The following is a 16,107-nucleotide window of genomic DNA, read 5'->3' on the forward strand; positions in this document are numbered from 1 at the left end:
CACCTGCAAAGATTGCTGGGGTGGCACCCGCGGGAATACCATCAAGGGCTACTTCCCTGGCACAATCTGCATCCATCTCAGCCGATGGGACACCTGCTGCCACTCCTGCCCGTCGCTGTCCTTCCACAGCACCCTCTTCCACGCGACTCTCAGGCACCGCCAGGGGCTGCTCGCCCAGGGAGGAGTTAGAGGCCCCTGAGCCCGCAAGGATCCCTAGAAGAGGGGCTGCGAGCCACAACCAGACAGGAGTAATTTCAAAACCAGGAAGCAAGGTTTTTAAATTTTTATTTTTTAGAGACAGGATCGCTCTGTCACCCAGGCTGGAGTGCCGTGGCGCAATCTTGGCTCGCTATAGCCATGGCTTCCTAGGCTCAAGCAATCCTCCCACCTCAGCCTCCCCAGTAGCTAGAACTACAGGCACGCACCACCACGCCTGGCTAATTTTTGTATTTTTTTCGTCGAGATGGGGTCTCACTATGTTGGCTGGTCTTGAACTCCTGGCCTCAAGTGATACACCTGCCTTGGCCTCCCAAAGTGCTGGGACTGCAGGTGTATGTCACTGCGCCCGGCCAGGTTTTTCACAAGAAACCCAGACCATGGGATGAGGATGTTGGAGAAAGTGGAAGCCGCCCCCGCCCACCTCCCCACCACGCTGCCCTGCCTGCATCCCACAGACGTTGTTCCCAGCACTCACTCTACCACAAAAATGGTTTTGTTGCAAGCACTGGTTTGTGACCAGTTCCTCTGAAGCGAGAAGCCCATTCTCTAAGGAGCTGGGGCTGGGGCTGGGCAGCCAAGCCGGCCCCACCCGAGGGAGTGTGGGATCCGCTGCCTGTGGCTCCTGTACGCCCGTCTGTCCCATCATCGGGGCCTTGGAGGGTGTCCAGGCTGTCTCTGTGGATGCCGTGTCTGCTCGTGTCAGGGAAGGGCCAGGACACTGAACAGAAGGGATGCAGGCTCCAAGTCGTCTCGGCCACCCACTCGCCAGGAAGCCTTTGGTGGGGCTGCTGGGGCTCTGAACCCTGAGCAGGCGGCAGGGCCGGGGAGGTTGGACCACGGGCGCTCACGACAAGAGGGGCCATGCACACAGGGGCCACCCACATGCCCTGGAGCCAGAAGGCCATGGAGCCCCTGGGACTACCCCCACCCCAGGCAGCCTGGGAAGGCTAAGGGTGCTGGGCCCCTGCCTGGGAGCTGAGAGTGGTCCTGCTCTGTACTTTCCAGACACCCCGAGTGGGGTGCACCACCACGCCCAACCTGCCCAGCCCTGCTGCAGGACATGGGCCAGCGAGGTCCCGCAGAGCACTGGGGTGGGGGAGCAGGGGCAGGGGGAGCCCAGCTGGGCCTCAGGGGCCTGGGGACGCACCACCCTCTTGCTTTCCACACCCTGAAAACAAGGACTGATCAGTCACTGATTCACAGTCCAACAAACCTTCAAATACCAGGGCTTCCAGCAACAAAAGAGGCCCTCTCCTGCTTCTGGGTCAGCAAGAGCTTCAGGGCTGGGCCCACTCCGCGTCTCCTCCCTGCAGAAGGACCCTCTGCTCTCCGCCCCCAGAGCAAGGCAGTGGGCTGCCTGGGTTTGGAGCAGCTGGGAAGGGCGAGGGCAATGGTTGGGGTTGGGGGCACAGCCCAGGGGGTGCATACACAGGCAAAGAGCAGGCTGGGGCCTTGCCAGGGCCATCTGTGTCCCTGGTCACTGAGGGTGGCAAGGGAGACTGGAAGGGAAACAGACCCCCAGGTGGGGAGGGCCCCAAGCCAGCCCCCATGGCAGCCCCTGCAGGCCTCAGTGCTCCTGGATCCCACCAGGGCCGCAGCAGGAACTGAGGCTGAAGTAAATCAGGGTGGCTGGTGGCACAGCTGGGGCCACACCCAGGCACAATTCCCTCCCAGGGGGCTAGCTTGGGGGCACCGGTGCCAGTTTAGGGACGGATTTAGGGCCTCCACAACTACAGTCCCCACAAACCCTGTGCACGGCCCGCCCTGACTCGGCGTGGGGGCTGCAGCTGCCAGAGGAGGGATGTGGCTTGTCGTCCTGAGCAGAGCAGGGGCAGCTGTCCCAGGGTGGGCCCAGCCCTGTGAATCAGGGAGCAGCTCATGGGAATGGCCCTGGGGGTGCAGGGTAAGTTCACAGAGCTCTTTATTGAGTCCCACAACCGACCAGAGGGAAGGGCGTCCACCAGGCTCAGATCATGGTCCTCGAGGGGCTGGCGCTCTCTACCTGGCCCACACGTGTGTCCTGAGGAGTTGGGGCACGCCCACTGCCCTGGTCAGAGCTCGCCGCCACCTTCCAGCTGCATCCGTCGGGCCAGCGTCTGCCCGATCGCCACCAGGGGCCTGGCTCTGTAGCCCGGACTAGCCAGCAGCTCCCGAAACCGGGTCCTTTCTTCCTCACTGAAAGAATGGAGACCACAGATCAGCAGGCAGGAATCCCCAGGCCCCTCAGCACCCCCAGGATCTGACACAGCTCAGCCCCTCAACACCCAGGCACGTCGGACACCAGAATGAATGGCAGAGGCCTGGGGCCACCACTGGACTGAATGTCGGGGTCTTGGAAACTTCCAGCAGGAGGGGAGAGGCTGCCCCGGGCCCGCAGGGCCACATGCGTCCCAGAGCCCTGGCAGTGCCCACTGTGGGGTGTGCCGTGGAGGTGTCACCCGGCCCTGGCAGTGCCCACTGTGGGGTGTGCCGTGGAGCCACATGCGTCCCAGAGTCCTGGCAGTGCCCACTGTGGAGTGTGCCGTGGAGGTGTCACCCGGCCCTGGCAGTGCCCACTGTGGGGTGTGCCGTGGAGGTGTCACCCGGCCCTGGCAGTGCCCACTGTGGGGTGTGCCGTGGAGGTGTCACCCGGCCCCGGCAGCAAGTCTGGGGCTGATGGGGCTGCTGCGAAGGCTGAGAAACGGGACGGCACCTCACAAGCCCTGCAGACCACACCTTACATAAAAGACGGCTCCCTCCACGGGCGACCAAAATAGACGCACACGGAGGAGAGTCGAGAGCCGGAGAGCCTGAGCTGGGACAGGCCTGCAGCAGAGGGGGGCACGGCAGCCCCAGATGGGTGCCACGGCGACGACCCAGCACAGCACCAGCTCACCCCAGCCGCCACCCAGCCTGGCAGCCACTCAGCTCCTGCTCTAAACACAGAGCAGCTGCCAGCATCCCAGAGGGGTGCCCGGTGGAACACCAAGGTAACATGGGTCCCATCTCAGGCACAGAAGCCTCGGGGGCAGCTAACAAGGCTCCTTCACACCCCACTGGATGACCGCCTGGGCAGGGTGCCCACACACCAGAGCCACCGAGGACAGCGGGGCTGGGGCCATCTCCACAGCAGGAGGCGGTCAGGGCTCTGCTAGTCACTGACCACTGCCTCCTCCTGCCACTGCCACCCTGGCCCCAGCATGGCAGCTGGGACACTCCCCGTAAAGTCAGGGTGAAATGCCTCAGTCACAGCCTGGACATCACTAGTGAGCTCTGGGGCTATCAGGACCCAACAAGGCCCCACCAGGGGCAAATGAGGAGCCGAGGCCAGGGAAGGCCCAGGCCAGGTTCTTAGCACTATGGTCCATCGGGCAGAGTCCTGGGTCAGAGCTGGGGAGGAAAGGAGCCGTGACAGTGACGCTTGGAAGCGAAGCTGCACGGGGAGGGGTTGCAGGGGGAGCCTGTGCCTGTGCCCGAGTTTGCACACGGTATGGGACACGGGCTCAGAGCCCCTGGCACTGTGTGACTCCCACGCTGGGCCAGGCCTCCAGGTGCCATCCTGGACAACCGTAAACACAGACTCACAGACAGGGCCCTCCCACCTGAGAGAACAGCCCTTTCCTTGGTTTGGTACACATGGGAGCAGCCGTGGGGCACAAACCACCAGCCTCAGGAGCTACAAGGCTCACGCCCAACACGGAGCCCCCAGGGGAGCACGACCCAGGGAGGGGCCACTGTTGCTTCCCACTGGAATCTTGGGATTGAAGGATCCAAAGCCACTCAAACACCTGAGCCCTGTCCACACATGCCAGAAAGCACCACGGACACAGAACACGGAGTGAACAAGGGGCCTCCCGCTCTCCTCTCAGAAGCAACAAGAAACCAAACTCAATCTTTCATGAAACCAAGAGACCTGTTAACCTGAGCTGCTTCGAAATGCAGCGACCCCAAGGACGTGGGGGCACCAAGGGGTGCGGGCCACAGATAGTCTGCGAGAGGAAAACCTGTCACCCTGTCCGGGCAGGCAGGGGCTCCCTGGACCAGGCTGTACACTGGGAAGAGGTGGAGAGGGAGGCCAGGCAGGAGGATGGCCACATGGAGAGGGCTCTGCCGTTTCCTAACTGTCTCCAGACAAGACTGACCTGGCAAGAACTCAGTTCATAAACAGAGAAGCACAAACCAAAGAGGACAAACATAAAGATCTACAGGAAGACCCCGCTCCTGAGGAGGCCGAGGCAGGAGGATCACTGCAGCCCAGGAGGCGGAGGCTTCAGTGAGCCTTGATCACACCTCTGCACTCCAGCCTGGGCCACAGAGCAAGTAACTGTCTCTAAAAAATAAATACAAAAACATTTTAAAAAACTAAAAAAGACAATTTACTATACTGTCTATACTTCACTCTAGACACGACGAAGTGTCTAGAGTAAAAATGGATTAGAGAACACGAGATGGAAGACAGACTAGAGAGATGCAGTAAATGCGTAATTGGTGCCCCTGAAGAAAAGCCAAGACAATAAAGAAATCTTTGGAGCTACCATTCGACACCAGCTTCTAAACACAACCGTACTCACGAAACAGACTTCAGATTCTACACTGGAAGGGCACAATGGGCCTCAGTAGAAACTGACATGGAATGTTCCCTACTGAGAAATATCTTAGCAAAGTCAGTTCAAAAACAAAGAAAAAAATCATTCCAGTAGCTTAACTAAAACCATCTTATAAGGGCGTAAAATGTCCCTCAGTGGAAACTGGAGCTGAGTCTACAAAGAGGCAAGAGAGCGTGGTCTGCAGGTTTCTGTACCCCAAGAGGACAACTGAGTACAAATTTCTGCAAATCACAGGGTCCTAGCCCTGCTAACTGGGGGCCGCAGTGCCCAGCCACAGAACCAAACATGACCATCCGGGTTTCAACCAGCCAGGGGAGGGGAGGGGCGGAGGCGGGGCTGCGTCCACCCATCATTTTAGATCCATGACTCTCCTTGGAAGCCTTCCTGGGAGGCGGGTCTTGCCCCAGGGCCACAGGACCTGACTGCACTCAAGAGCCCCCCTGGAGTGGATAGGCAGGAGCTAGTGGAGCAGCATGGAGGGGACTGGGGGGGACGGGGGTGGGGTTCTCAGCCGCTGAACCCCTGAGAGGGCAGGCCGAAGGCGCTCAGGACCCCTGGAGAGGGCAGGATGGGGGCACACAGGAGCTGAACCCCTGGAGATGGTGGGCGGGGTGAGGGCACTCAGGAGCTGAACCCGGGGAGGTGGGCGGGGTGGGGGCACTCGGGAGCTGAACCCCAGGGAGGTGGGCGGGGTGGGGGCACTCAGGAGCTGAACCCCGGGGAGGTGGGCGGGGTGGGGGCACTCGGGAGCTGAACCCCGGGGAGGTGGGCGGGGTGGGGGCACTCGGGAGCTGAACCCCGGGGAGGTGGGCGGGGTGGGGGCACTCGGGAGCTGAACCCCGGGGAGGTGGGTGGGGTGAGGGCACTCGGGAGCTGAACCCCTGGAGATGGTGGGCGGGGTGAGGGCACTCGGGAGCTGAACCCCGGGGAGGTGGGCGGGGTGGGGGCACTCGGGAGCTGAACCCCGGGGAGGTGGGCGGGGTGGGGGCACTCGGGAGCTGAACCCGGGGAGGTGGGCGGGGTGGGGGCACTCACAGAAGCTGCTGTCTCTGGGCTGTGCTCATCCGGCTGAGCTCTGAGGGCCGGGGCTTGTTGCTCTCCCTCTCCCTGCTGTGGACACAGAGAAGCCACGTTAGTCAGCACCCAGCATCCCCTGAACACCTTCCCGTGGGCAGAGGTTGGCTCCTCCCTTCCTGGAGCAGACATCGTGGTGGCCGAGGTGACCAAACCGCTGCAGAACCACAAGTTCCATGCTGCACTGTGGCCGTGGAGGCGGGACCCGGACAAGCAGTGCAGCTGCCTGACAGTCCTGTGACCGCTGGCCCCAAGCTGCTGCGCATGGAACCTGGTGACTCCTGCAGCTCCTCCTGGCTCCGTGGGGCACGGAGGGAGTGGTCAGCCAGGAACACGGCTCACGACACACAGCATCTCCACCCCACCTGCCTGGCCAGGGCAGGCTGCACAAACACCTCACGCTTCGGGCCAGATGACCCTGGCAGGCGGAGCCGGTCCCACTCCCACAGCACACGCCACTTCCCAGGAAGGCTGAGTCACCCACCCATGCCGACATGTCCCCAAGTCCTTTCTCTAGAAGGCGCATGCTATTCTATAGTGGGGAGCTGCACCTGCCCTCCTGATGACTGAACCTGGGGACAGGGGCACAGACCCCCTGTAGATTCTGCCCTGCCTGCATCTATGGGGGGGGGGTACCAGCAAGCGCTGCGGTCCCCCATGGACAGGTGGAGGAACTGAGGAGGTTTCCTGAGTGCTGCTGGTTATTCCCTTTAGTTCTGGGATCTCCAAACCACCAAGCTGGGCCCTGACTCAGGGTGCAGGCGGGCCAGGACACTCTCATTTCTGACGTCCACCCCAGGCAGGCTCTGGCTCCCTGTGGAAATTCTCACCCTCAGGTAACCGTGGGAATCTCTGGGAGCTCACTTGCACTCCCTGTGGTCAGCTGGCCAAGGCAGCTGCCAACCTGGCCGAACGTTCAGATGGGACAGCGACCTGGGCCTTGAAAGGAAGAGAAAACCTTCAGGGCCACACCAGGTGCCTTCCCAGACCTGCCGTCCACACAGTGAGGTGGGACCCAGAGGACGGTGGGAAGGTGGAGCCGCGGAGTCCTCAGGCCAGGAGACTTGATCTTTTATTCATGGATCTCTTAAAATATGAATGACAGACATTTTGTGTCTGCCCAAAATAGCCCTCAGCGCCCGCTTTCTTTTAACCCTGGCTCTGTGCTGACTTGGGGTAGGACTCAGTCCCCATCCCTTCCTGCTCACACCGGCAGATGACAGCCCCTTGCATCTCCCGTCTCCTCCGCCCGCTCAAAGCCACAGCTCCATTCATCCCAGGGGCTCTGCCAGGGCCGATGACATCTCCCCACGGCCTCTCCTGGGCCAGCCTTGCCCCGATGCAGAAGCTCTGCCCCTCTGGCCGGCTGACCCCCTCCCTGAGTCCACCCCCGAGCAGCAGCTCCCTCAGCGACTGCCCAGAGCTGTCCTGGGTCCCCACCCTTGCAGAAGCCGTCAGCGTGGGGCCCCCTCCTCTAGGTGCACCCCTGGTGCCAGGACAGAGCCCTCAGTGGGGGAAGCCACGTGCTGGCGTCAGGAGACCTGAGCTCAGGCCCAGGGCAGCCTTCCTGGTTGGGGAAACCTTGGGCCCCGGAGCTGCACCCTCACTTTAAGAGATGAAATAGCAGTGGGGGCAGGACCAATGCCTCCCAAGGTCGCAAAGCAGAGGAGCTGCACCCAGGGTGGCTGCAGTGCCCACAGGGCCAGGCGCAGCACCTCCTTCTCCCCACTGTAGGGACCGCCCCCCACCCACACGTCCCACATGCCATCCTCCCAGGCGGGACGCACAGCCTCCCAGTGGGGTTTCCCGAGTTCAGGGTCCTGGGAACAGAGTGCTGGGCAGTCACTGTCACGGGCCAAGGTGACCCGTAGGGCAGCACCGGCAGTGACGCGACTCCGAGAGGCCTAACAGCAGGAAGCCGTGGAGGAATTCGAGCCTAGCTCTGCCCAGTGTGGACCCTCGCCAGTCCCCACGGCACTCCCTCCAGGCAGGAGCAGCGACATCACCACCATTCCCCTCCTGACAATCGCCCACAAAGCGCACACAGGAGGCCGAGGTCCAGAGCTTGGGGGGTCACCGGGTCAAGTGTCGCTCGATGCCTGCTTCCCAGCCAGGAGCGACATGATCCCCAAACATGGGCCCTGCCCTGGCCTCTGAGATTCCAGCTCTGCACCCCACACCCCAGGAGCATGAGGCCCTCAGGGCAGGGTGCCAGGACAGGGGATTGAGAGGACTGAGGGTTGGGAGGGGCCGCGGGGCAAGGACCCAATGCTTGGGTTCCACAAGGACGGCTCTGCCAGCCCAAGCCAGATATTCTCCCCGCTAGGTGGGAAGGGGAGAAGTGGGAGATAGGGCTCCAGGCTGCAAAGGAAGGGCGTCCACCCTCCAGCCTCCCAGGCCACTGGTGCTCGCCTGCTGACCCCTCAAGCCCAGAGCACAGCAGAGTCCATGAGTGGTGGTCAGTGGGGCAGAGACCTGCCTGCTGGGACCTAGGTGCAGTTCCCAGAGACATGGCCCACCGCCCAGGCACGCCGCGCCCCAGATCCCAGGGTCTCACACTTCCTGCAATACCAGGGTCAGAGCTCCCTAGAGAAACAGCAGGACTGGCAGGAGATGTCCAAGATGCACCTGGCGCACCTGTTGGTGCTGGGCAGTGGGAAAGAGCTAAAAACACGATCCCCACCTCAATGGGGCTAAAGGGAGCCGGAGGCAACTGCAAGAACTCCCAGCGGCCAACGCTGGAACAGTTTCAGCACCAAAATCAAGTAGTGCTGGATGACAACCCCGAGTGTAAACTAAACATCCATCTGTCCAGATCAACACCAAGGCATGACCGATACATATTCGGGGAGGACAGACAAAGCTCCTTTCCCAGCAGAATTCCAAGCAATCTTTGTCACTGCTGTGTCTTCCAGGAGGTGGAGCACAACCCCCACTCCAAGCCAGGGCTGCAGAGTGACTTCCTTCCAGAGAGGACAGCATGGAGGGGGGGCCTCAACCCACCAGGGGTCAGCTCAGCCTCACAGTGGTCAGTCACGGTGACAGGGTGTGCCCGATACAGTGGAGTGACAGTGGGCCTCCACCTCTGGGGGCTTCGTCCCCACACTCAGTCCCTTCCTTACCATGAGAAAAACATCAGACAGATCCCAGCTGAGGGACAGCTTCCTCAGAACAGTCAAGGTCACCAAACCAAGAGGAGTCTGAGAAACTCGCAGCCAAGAGGGGCCTAGGAGCCGTGACGTCTGACTGTCACCTGGGATCCTGGATGGATCCTGAGGCAGAAAGGGGTCGTTAGGGAAAAATGAAGGAAACCTAAGGTATGGGCTTTAGTTAACTATTAATTACTTACAGCTCACTATTTCTCTTTTGATACTGGTTCCTTATGTGACAAACACACCACACTCACGTCACAGGAAAAGCACGCGGGGATGCCGGAGCTCCACGGAGCTCTCGGTACCATCTTTGCCATTTTCTATGATTCTAAAGCCTGTCTAAAACAGGGACCATTCCAAGAGCTCCACCAGGGTCAGGAGGCACTGCTTCCTGAGTCGCACCTGAGGAGGGACGGGGACTTCCAGCGACAGGAGGCTCTCAGGGCTGAGAGCAGCCCCGCACAGAGGCGCAGACAGCCCTGAGGCAGGGGCACATCCTCCTCGGCCTGGGGGCTGGGTGTTTACACAGCTCTCTCCCTTCTGCGAGCCCCAAGCACATTTTTCAGATGAGAAAACTGAAAACAGGGAAACGATACTTGACCAGGGTCACATTTTTGTCCAAGAACCAGGAATGTTCGGTCGTCACATCTCCACTTCGGGCGGCCGCTCCTAGTCTGGACTCAGTGCTCCACCGTGGGATGCCGGCTGGAGCTGCCTGGGCCTGCAGCACGTGACCTACCACCCCCGGGCCTGGGCAGCTGGGCCATGAAAGGATGGACCCCAGGTTTGACATTGCACACAGCCCCTGCTTTCTTCTCAGATGGAAAGTTAGTAGGAGAAAGAAAATTATTTTTAAAAAGGCAAAATAAGAGCAGGTGCGGGGGCTCACGCCTGTAATCCCAGCACTTTGGGAGGCTGAGGCAGGCAGATCATAAGGTCAAGAGATCGAGACCATCCTGGCTAACACGGTGAAACCCCATCTCTATTAAAAACACAAAAAATTAGCCGGGCGCGGTGGCGGGCACCTGTAGTCCCAGCTACTCGGGAGGCTGAGGTGGGAGAATGGCGTGAACCTGGGAGGCGGAGCTTGCAGTGAGCTGAGATCGAGCCACTGCACTCCAGCCTGGGCAAAAGAGCAAGACTCTGTCAAAAGAAAAAAAGAAAAGAAAGGAAAAGGAAAAGGAAAGGAAAGGGAAGGAAAGGAAAGGGAAAGAAGGAAGGAAAGAAGGAAAGAAGGAAGGAAGGAAGGAAGGAAGAAGGAAAGGAAGGAAAGGAAGGAAAGGAAGGAAGGAAAGGAAGGAAGGAAGGAAAGGAAGGAAGGAAAGGAAGGAAGGAAGGAAGGAAGGAAGGAAGGAAGGAAGGAAGGAAGGAAGGAAGGAAGGAAGGAAGAAAAGGCAAAATTAGAGATGCACAAATGAATGAGGAAGGCCGGGAAGCTGAGACAGAACAGAGCAGCCCGGCCTCTTTCCAGCCAGCTCTGAAAGCTGGGCTGTGACTACACAGCTCCTGTCTGAGCCCGAAGCCTCAGCACCCACACCCGGGCGGTGCCTCCCAGCCCCTGGGGAAGGGCGGAGGCTGCTCTCCTTTCACCCAGGCACAAAGAGCCGAAAAGAAAAGCTGCCGGGAGAGAGGCACCACAGGCAGCAGCGTATCGGCAGGCTGCGTCCCCTGCAAGGTGACAGCGAGGGTCATGCAGCCGCCGCCCTCCTGGTTGAGCTGTCCTGGGTCGCACACACTAAAGCAGGCTGGCAGGGCCACATCCACATTGCCAGGGCACAAGGAACCTGCCACTGGCAAATGGCTCACTGGGTGACAGGGTTCTGGAGGGAGCATCTCAGTGCGTCAGGAGGGCTCATGCTGGGGACCAGGCCTTGCCCAGCGCAGGAGGGCGGAGGGGCCTCACTGAGGCCCAGGCCTGCTGGCTCAGCCGTTCATGCACTAAGGGTCCACAATCCACCACCCCAGCTCTCAGCAGGGCGCAGGGGAGGGGCACTGTGATGCCAGCAGCCAAGGGTGGGGCAGGGGCCTGCCTCTTCCCTGAAGAACAAACCACATCCAGACCCATGGTGAGGCTGGGCAGCATGTGCCTCCCACACAGGTAGGTACAGCTCGGGAGAGCAGCCGCACTCACACCAGGCCCCGGCCCCCCTGGGGAGGATGCACGAGGCAGCTCCCACCCCAAGGGGACAAGCTCCAGGGATGTGTGTCCCAGGGGCCTGCATGTGTGGGTCCCACACCCTCAACACGCCTGACAGCAGGCCTGAGCCATCCCCACGGGCCACCCTCTATGGGATGGAGTAAGGGGCAGGGTAGGGTGTGCAGCATTAGGCGGGCGTCAGGGAAAGGTCCACTCCAGAGGGGAGACGGGAGCCCCCGTTAGAGGCACGGGAAGAGCATGGTAGGTGCTCAGGAGCCTCGGCTGAGCACAGCAGGGTTTCTGCAGGACGGAGGCTGTGGCAGAACAAGGAGCTGCGGGGACCCCCAGTGGGACCTGGCAGGAGCTGTGGCCAGTGTGGGGGGAGGGGCACTCAAGGGAGCTCGGCATCAGCAGAGTCACCAGGCTCCTCACAAGGGTGGGCCTGGGTGCCCCCGAAACGTCCCCCACAGCCCCCGCCAGCCTCACGAACTCACGCCCTGGGAACGGGGTACCTGCGTGGAGCGCTAGCTGAAGCCCCAGCTCCTGGCCTCTGCAGGGTCAAGAGCCACCGTGGCCCACAGGTCCGGCTCATATCCCTCCACCTTTGGACCCGGGTCAGCCCCACAGCTCAGACAAGGCCACCCCTCCCGGACACTCACCTGTGGGCTTGGCGCCGGCTGCTAGCCTTGAGCTCCAGCAGCTCGGGCAGGGCGTCCCTGAGCGGGTGCAGGTCCCCCACCACCACCGTGGCCCTCCGCCTCCGCTCCTCCCTGTGCTTCTGCTCAGCCAGTTTTATGGCTTCGATTTCTAAGGAAGGAGAAACGACGTTAGAGGCAAGCAAGAGGCGGAGGAGGAGCCCAGGCCCAGAGCCCCTGGCCCACGAAAGACCTGGCGGGGTGCCCAGCCCTGCTGCCTCTCTCCTTCCCGCTGTCGCCCCCATTCCGCCCCGGGAACCTGCAGGGTGGGCAGGCCTGAGTTATTTTTTTCCCCTTAATGACAGAGCTGTGCTTTTTAATCACAGGGCTGACAATGAGGTGGAGCTGCAGCCACTGAGGATTTCTCCTGCAAAGGGATGCTGGCAGCCGAGGCCGGAGCACGCCTGGGGGAGTGCACACAGCTACCGAGCAGAGGGGAAAATGAGGAAAGGGGTCCTCAACTTAAGATAGCAAGTCACAGCCTGGGAGGCTCAGCTTTGTTCCCAGGAGGAAGAGGGCTCCCCAGAGGGAAGGGGAGGAGCCCCAGGACAGACCTGAGGGCTTGGGGCCATGGGGCGTGGCAGGCAGGGCTGAGGCCTCCACACTACAGAAGGGATTTGGGCAGGGTCTGGAGAGAAGGGGCATGGCCTTGGGATTTGATTTAATTTAAAAATTTATTTATTTCAAAATTGCTAAGAGAACACATGCTCAGACATGCTGCTCGCTGCACGTGGCTCCTGGAGGCTGTGGAGTGCGGACAAAGCCTGCTCTCTTCAGGGCAACCCAGTGGGACAGGCCTGCAGCTCAAACACTGCCAGCTCGTGACACAGGCCTGGGCATGGCAGCACCTGTGCCCCCCGGGAGGAGTGCCCAGGTTTCCAGAGGTGCCAACAGCCAGCTCCTCTCCAATCCTGCTGTCTGGGATGGCAGTGCCCCCTCTCAGCCCCCAGGGCAGGTGACTCACGGAGCAAGGACTGAAGGGCCCACCCTGACCAACCCAAAGTCAGGGATGCCACCCTGCCCTGGGTCCCTGTAGCAGGGAGTGTTTACCTGGCTCCAAATCGCTGACAAGAACCTGGGACAAAGACCACCCTTCCTCTAGGTCCTCAGCCCCCAGTGCAGCTTGAGAGCTTGCAAGGTGTACACCAGCTCTCCACAGCCTCGGGAATCATAAACATAAAGTAAGAATCCAGCACTTCTCAATCCTGCCGGGACTGTGGTAGACACGTTACACGGCACCTCATCCAAAAGAGAGCCAGGGCACCCTGGAAAACTGGGGTAGGGAGGGGCGGGCCAGGCCAGGTGGCTCCTTCACAGGCTGCAGACCCAGGCCAGGGAAAGCAAAGCAGATGCGTGTGGCTCTCATGAGGACAGACACAAAGGCCTGCACCTCTGCAAGTCAAAGCCAGAAGCCTTTCAAAAGAATGATACTTGTGCCCAAGCAGGGTGAGCCTCAGGCATGCAAGGATGGTTCTCCCGGGAAATGCCTCAGGGTGACCCTCTACAGTGGCCACTCAAGAGGCGAGAAAGCCTATGGTCACCACCAGTGTCCAGAGGATTCTGCACAATTCACTGCCCACGAATGAGAAAAATTACAACGAAACCACAAACGGAAGGAAGCTCCTTGACAGAGATGAGCTGCTAGAAACCCACAGTGAATATCGCATTTCAGGGCAAAACATTAGACACTCAATGATAAATCAGAGCAAGGAAAAGACGACCACAATATCGACAGTCCCACCTGGCCCACTCCATTCTGAGAGGGGAGGGAGGGAGCGAGGCAGTGGCGGGCGGGACCCACGCCCTGGGAACACTCAGCACTGCTCTCATCTGCGGCGCCTGGGGGAGGAGAGGCCCCACACAAACACCAGCTTCCACGCAGCCAGGAGAACCCACGGGAGAGTGCAGTTCTTCTCTGTCAGCTACTCCAGAAAAATCTGATGCTGCCTCAATTAAAATTTCAACAGGATTTTTAGTCAAAACTGTGCAGCTAATTCTAAATTTTATTTTTTAAAAACAATTAAATGCATAAGAATAGTAAAGACATTTTTTAAAAAGAACAAGCAATAAGAAAGTAGGACTATCGGATATTAAAGCAAATGATGCCACCTAGGAGGACAACCAAGGGTTGGGAAAGTCAACTGGGACATGTGTGTGATTCCAACTACCCACCCTCCCGCCCACGGGACGTAGGGAGCCACTGCCTGCGGCATGGTTGGGGCACAGGCTGTGTGGTGGAGCATGGAGGCACTACCCGGGCACCGGGCAGGTGTGTGGACAAGACAAAACAAAGCAAGGGACAGAGAGTGACTAGGGGAGGCCTCCAGGAATGGGAGGGCCCTGCAAGGGGGAGGAACAGCAAGGATAGTTTTCGAGCTTGTCCTCACAAAGACAACGGGGGGGTGGCACGTGCAGATCTACAGCAAAAATTTCAACATATGTTGGGGAAAAAAAAAGCAAATTGAATGAAAAAATCCACACATACAGAAACTATGCATTTCTAAAGATCCTAAGGAATCTACCAAATGACTATCAGACCTAATCATGATATTAGTAAATTCATAGGATACAAGATCAATATTTTAAAAAAACAATTGTGTTTTAATATACTAGCAGACAGCTGACAAAAAACTGCATTTATGATAGCATAAAAAACTATAAAAATACTTAGCAATAAGCTTATTACAAGATGTAAGACCTCTACACTACAACTATGTAACACTGATGATGAAAATTAAACAGAGAGATACACCACGTTCACGAACCTGAAGATCTGCTTTGCTAAGATGGTAATTCTGAACTGATCTATACATTCAATGAAATCCCAATCACAGCCCCACTAGGTTGTTGTTGTTTTTAAAGAAACAGACAAGCTAATAATAATTTATATGGAAATGCCAAGGACCTAGAATATCCAAAGCAACCTTAAGACAGACAAACCAACAGAAAGGACTTGTTGTTATCTAACTTCCAGACTAACGCTAAAGCTCTAGTAATCAAGACAGCCTGGTATTTGCTAAGGTGCAACAAACAGATCAGTGGAACAGAAGACAGCCCAGAAACAGATCCACACTCAGGAGACTTCCTGATTTTTCAAAAAGGCACCAAAACAATCCAATAAGGAAAAAAAGTATTTATAACAAATGGTGCTGGAACAACTGAATATCCACATTAGGGGAGAAAAAGGAGCTTAACCACTAACATCACACAGACGAACAATTCAAGACAGAAAAAAAAAAAAAAAAAAAAAACCCTAAATATGAAAGTTCAAAGTATAAAGTTTTAAAAGAGGAATAATATCTTCATGGCTTGGGATTAGCCAAAGTTTTCTCAAATAGGACACACATACACATACATACACACACACAGTAACTAATATAAATTAAACTTCTCAAAATTAAACCCCCGTTTATTAAAAAAAGAAAGTTCTCAAGCCTGTAATCCCAGCACTTAGGGAGGCTGAGGTAGGCAGATCACGAGGTCAGGAGATCGAGACCATCCTGGCTAACACGGTGAAACCCCATCTCTACTAAAAATACAAAAAAAAAAAGCCAGGCATGGTGGTGTGTGCCTGTGGTCCCAGCTACTCAGGAGGCTGAGGCAGGAGATAATCTCTTGAACCGGGGAGGCAGAGGTTGCAGTGAGCTGAGATCGCACCACTGCACTCCAGCCTGGGCAACAGAGCACGACTCTGTCTTAAAAAAAAAAAAAAAAAAAAAGTTAAGAAAATGAACAGGCAAGTCAGAGTCTGGGAGAAAACATCTGTAAAACACATATCCAACCAAAGACTGGACTCTAGCACAAAGAATTCTTAGAGCTCAATAATAAAAAGGCAAAAAGCCTCATGAAAAATGAATTTCACTGACGCTGAAACACAAACGGGCAGGGAGTACATGAAAATGCTCTTTTGGTGGCAATGAAAACGAGCACCACCGTGAGACACCATTTCACGGTCACCAGACGGCCAAGGCTGAGGAGACGGCGCGCCACGCACCACCGTGAGACACCATTTCACGGTCAGCAGACGGCCAAGGCTGAGGAGACGGCGTGCCACGTGTTGGCAAAGCTGCAGGGCATGGACTCTCACAGGCTTCTGGTGGGAGCGTGAACGTACAACCGCTCTAGAAAAGCGTCTGGCAGCTGCTTATAAAACTAAACATACACCTACCCTATGACCCAGCATTCCATTCCTCAGCATTTACCCAAGAGAAACGAAAACATGTCCACAAAAAGACTTGTGAAGA

The 16,107-nt window shown here is 57.9% G+C and overlaps 1 protein-coding gene across 7 annotated transcripts in view; it reads right to left on the reverse strand.

Moving 5' to 3' along the window:
- Positions 1 to 252: 252 nt before the first annotated feature.
- Positions 253 to 16,107, reverse strand: part of FAM207A (family with sequence similarity 207 member A) — a 38,017-nt gene continuing 22,162 nt past the window's right edge. For 2 of the 7 annotated variants that reach the window (XM_025379610.1, XM_025379608.1), the window contains 3 exons: positions 11,828 to 11,975; positions 5,841 to 5,906; positions 253 to 2,394 (listed from right to left, as the gene is read on the reverse strand). In XM_025379610.1, the coding sequence (XP_025235395.1) occupies positions 2,271 to 2,394; positions 5,841 to 5,906; positions 11,828 to 11,975 (338 nt within the window). In that variant the 3' untranslated portion in view covers positions 253 to 2,270. Of the gene's footprint in view, positions 2,395 to 5,840; positions 5,916 to 11,827; positions 11,976 to 16,107 lie in introns of all 7 variants that reach the window. The other 5 variants (XM_025379612.1, XM_025379611.1, XM_025379614.1 and 2 more) reach the window with 3 other exon arrangements.

This window comes from Theropithecus gelada, chromosome 3 (genome assembly GCF_003255815.1).
Source record: "Theropithecus gelada isolate Dixy chromosome 3, Tgel_1.0, whole genome shotgun sequence".
Taxonomy (NCBI): domain Eukaryota; kingdom Metazoa; phylum Chordata; class Mammalia; order Primates; family Cercopithecidae; genus Theropithecus; species Theropithecus gelada.